This window comes from Apis dorsata, unplaced genomic scaffold (assembly GCF_000469605.1).
Source record: "Apis dorsata unplaced genomic scaffold, Apis dorsata 1.3 scaffold_52, whole genome shotgun sequence".
NCBI lineage: Eukaryota > Metazoa > Arthropoda > Insecta > Hymenoptera > Apidae > Apis > Apis dorsata.
In genome coordinates this window covers 2,409,299-2,412,063 of record NW_006263353.1, presented here as the reverse complement: position 1 = coordinate 2,412,063, position 2,765 = coordinate 2,409,299, and the positions used below count along the sequence as shown (strand labels likewise).

At 38.9% G+C, this 2,765-nt stretch overlaps 2 protein-coding genes across 2 annotated transcripts; one reads left to right on the top strand and one right to left on the bottom strand.

The window, feature by feature from the left end:
• Window positions 1–302: 302 nt before the first annotated feature.
• LOC102670736 lies at window positions 303–1,347 on the bottom strand. Its single transcript, XM_006609284.2, has 2 exons — window positions 821–1,347; window positions 303–656 (listed from the first exon to the last, which is right to left on the bottom strand). The coding sequence occupies exons 1-2, from the start codon at window positions 1,154–1,156 to the stop codon at window positions 303–305; spliced, it is 690 nt and encodes a 229-aa protein (XP_006609347.1). The 5' UTR covers window positions 1,157–1,347.
• A 173-nt stretch (window positions 1,348–1,520) lies between these two features.
• LOC116186764 lies at window positions 1,521–2,473 on the top strand. The gene has a single exon (XM_031515027.1). The coding sequence runs from the start codon at window positions 1,611–1,613 to the stop codon at window positions 2,394–2,396; it is 786 nt and encodes a 261-aa protein (XP_031370887.1). The 5' UTR covers window positions 1,521–1,610; the 3' UTR covers window positions 2,397–2,473.
• Window positions 2,474–2,765: the final 292 nt, after the last annotated feature.

Genomic DNA, 2,765 nt, shown 5'->3' with positions numbered 1-2,765 from the left:
GAATTTTTTTTTTTTAGGTCAGATTTTAAACCTTAAATGTGCATCGTACCACGAGATACTTGGATAAGTAAAATAACGTCAAGTGCTTTTAAATCAAGATGAGATTTATATAATTGTGACTTAAGATAAGATCTTTTCAATTTCTATTGTCTTGATTTATGATATTAATTAATATGTCATCAATTAAGTAGAAGGGGTAAATTTTAAAAATTTTCAGAAAAGAGTTCAATTTCTTTTTTCTTTTATCCAAGGAATATTCAAAAATTTGGAAATATTGAAAGAATAGAAAGAAATTATATGAATCATTTCTTCTTCTTCTTCTTTTTCTTTTTTTTTACTTCTTGCTTCGGTTCAATCAGCGGTATTTCCTCCTTTGTAACGAGTTTCACGCAATCTTCGTCCACGACCAAGGGTTCTTCCAGTTTTTCCGGAGGAGGCATTGGCGGTTTCGGTGTCCTCACCTCGAGTTCTATGTTCTTCCTCGGCTGCTCGATCGAATTATTATTCTTTTTCATTCTTAACATGAACACGTTCTCATTCCCTTCGGTCACGCGATCCGTGTGTATCTGTTGCACCCCGGTACCGTTAAATACGGGGTAAATGGTGAACGTTCTGCATTGATCGTTCGTCTTCGGACCTCCTTTGCACTCGCCGACCTGTAAGCAAATTTATACACGATAATTTATACGATACTTGGAAAAATATCCAATCGAATTTATGTGTTTTTGTTTCAGGAAATGTTCGTGGAAATGTTTAACAAGTGAATTATCATTTTACGTTCAAAAAGAAAATAAATAAATAAATAAATATCGCGTCTTACTTCGTAAGAAATGGTTTGTGCCGTATCCTGATTTTCTTCCTTCGAGATGTCCGACCGTTCGACGCGAAACAGGATCCGATTATTGTCGGCACCCTTTAATATTTTCGGCCCCTCCTTGCTCGTCGGCCTTACTATCTCCACGTCGCAATCACACGGAGGATCCCAATCCTTCAACTTCTTCGCCTTCCCCCTTTGCCTTTCCACGCGAATTATCAATTGATTCCCGATCATGGCCGTTCCAATCTCTCGAAAATATTTCTTTGGGGCATCTCGAGGCTTCGGGGGTGGACAATCCGGTGGGCAGGGTGCGGGTGGCATTGGAGGACAGACGTACATCTTTGGACGATTTTGATATCGAAATAATATCGCGAGTTAAAAAACTTAATTCACCAATCTCGTTTGAAATAACATTTTACAAGTTAAAATTATTCGAGATAACAATTATAACTTTTGCCACTTTGATACTTGAAATTTCGACATTATTTTTCTTTAATGTAAATAAGAGGATGTAAATAAAGAGGAAGAGGTTGATGGGATCGGGATGGAGTGAAAATCGATCTTTTTCGAGACGAGTTCAGATCACTCGGACTTGGGAAGAATCAGTTACATTCACAACGTACATCCCAACCTATCCAACATGTCGCAAACCCCTACAGCTTGAAGCTCAAACATCGATTAATCCACCACCATATTGATTCAGCCACTTCCTTCTTCTTCTTCTTCTTATCCTTCTTACTCTTAAGCCCGATCTTCTCCACGAATTTTCGAAAAAATTCCCGAAACAAACAAAATGATGTTAGCCACTTATAATTGCGGATGCCCACCACCATCGAAACCGTCGTGCTCGCCTTGCTGCGAAACGGCAGGTTCCGAAAAGATATCGTCCATCAAGCAGATATCGCCCAAACCTACAGATTGCCCCGAAAGCTCCTGCTGCCAGAAACGTCAATTGAAACCTGTCGTCCCTCAGCCAAAGATAGAAGAGCCACCGCCATGTTGCCCCGTGAAGCCTTCAAGTGTGTACGACTTCGAGAGGCCTAGCAAACTTCGCTCGGATATCGAGGAGAAGGGTTTACCGTACAAGCAAATGGAAGTTATGATTAACAACAACAAAGTGGTGCTCAGAACCCAGAAGGAGTACAAGAAACTCGAATACGAACCACCGTGCGACTGTGTCGAGGATACGCAACCCAAAGTGGAAGAGGCGGATGAGATCGAACAGGCCCAGATACCCGGTAGTAGGACGGTCACGCTGTATCCGAAGGCGAAGATCGGTGACATCGTTGAGGAGAACTCTGAGAAAGAGAAGAGTGAGAAGAAACACGAGAAGGAGCAAAATCCGAATTTATTCATGTTCAAAATGAAGAAGACATCCGATGTAGGTGATAAGGCGATTCATATAGATTTTCAGTTCAGGGTGGCTAGGCCTTGGTCGTTGCAGAAGCGAAAGGAGATAGAGGATCAGATAAAGATGTGGGAAAAGCCTTTGGAGCCTGTGGTGGCGAAGGAAGAGGTGGTGAAGAAGGTGAAGACCCCGAAACCGAGTAAAACGATTAAGAAGAAAAAGAAGAAGTGAATTCATACCATATCATTCATATTCCCTCATAATTTGTAAATAGAACCAATCATCGAATAAAATGTAACTGACAAAAATATCTTTATCATCTTTTTATATTTTATTTCGATTGGATAATCGATTTAATATTTTTATTATTATATTTATATATTTTTTTTTTCTTTTTCAAGATACAAATATTTTTCAACGAGGAATGGAAGGAAGGGGGAAAATTTGGAGAATTTTCACTCTTCTGAAATGAATTCAAAACTCAAATTCCAAATAATAAGAGATACCTAAGAGTCTAAGAGAATTTCATTTCTCTATTGCAAAAGAATTAAAAAAAAAAAATCTAATAGGATTGAAAAATTGCAACACAATTCAAAAATA

Coding starts and splice junctions, on each gene's coding strand:
- LOC102670736 (XM_006609284.2), bottom strand. CDS start 1,156: ATGTACGTCTGTCCTCCAATGCCACCCGCACCCTGCCCACCGGATTGT. Junction 657..820: donor CACAAACCATTTCTTACGAA/GTAAGACGCGAT, acceptor ATTTGCTTACAG/GTCGGCGAGTGCAAAGGAGG.
- LOC116186764 (XM_031515027.1), top strand. CDS start 1,611: ATGATGTTAGCCACTTATAATTGCGGATGCCCACCACCATCGAAACCG.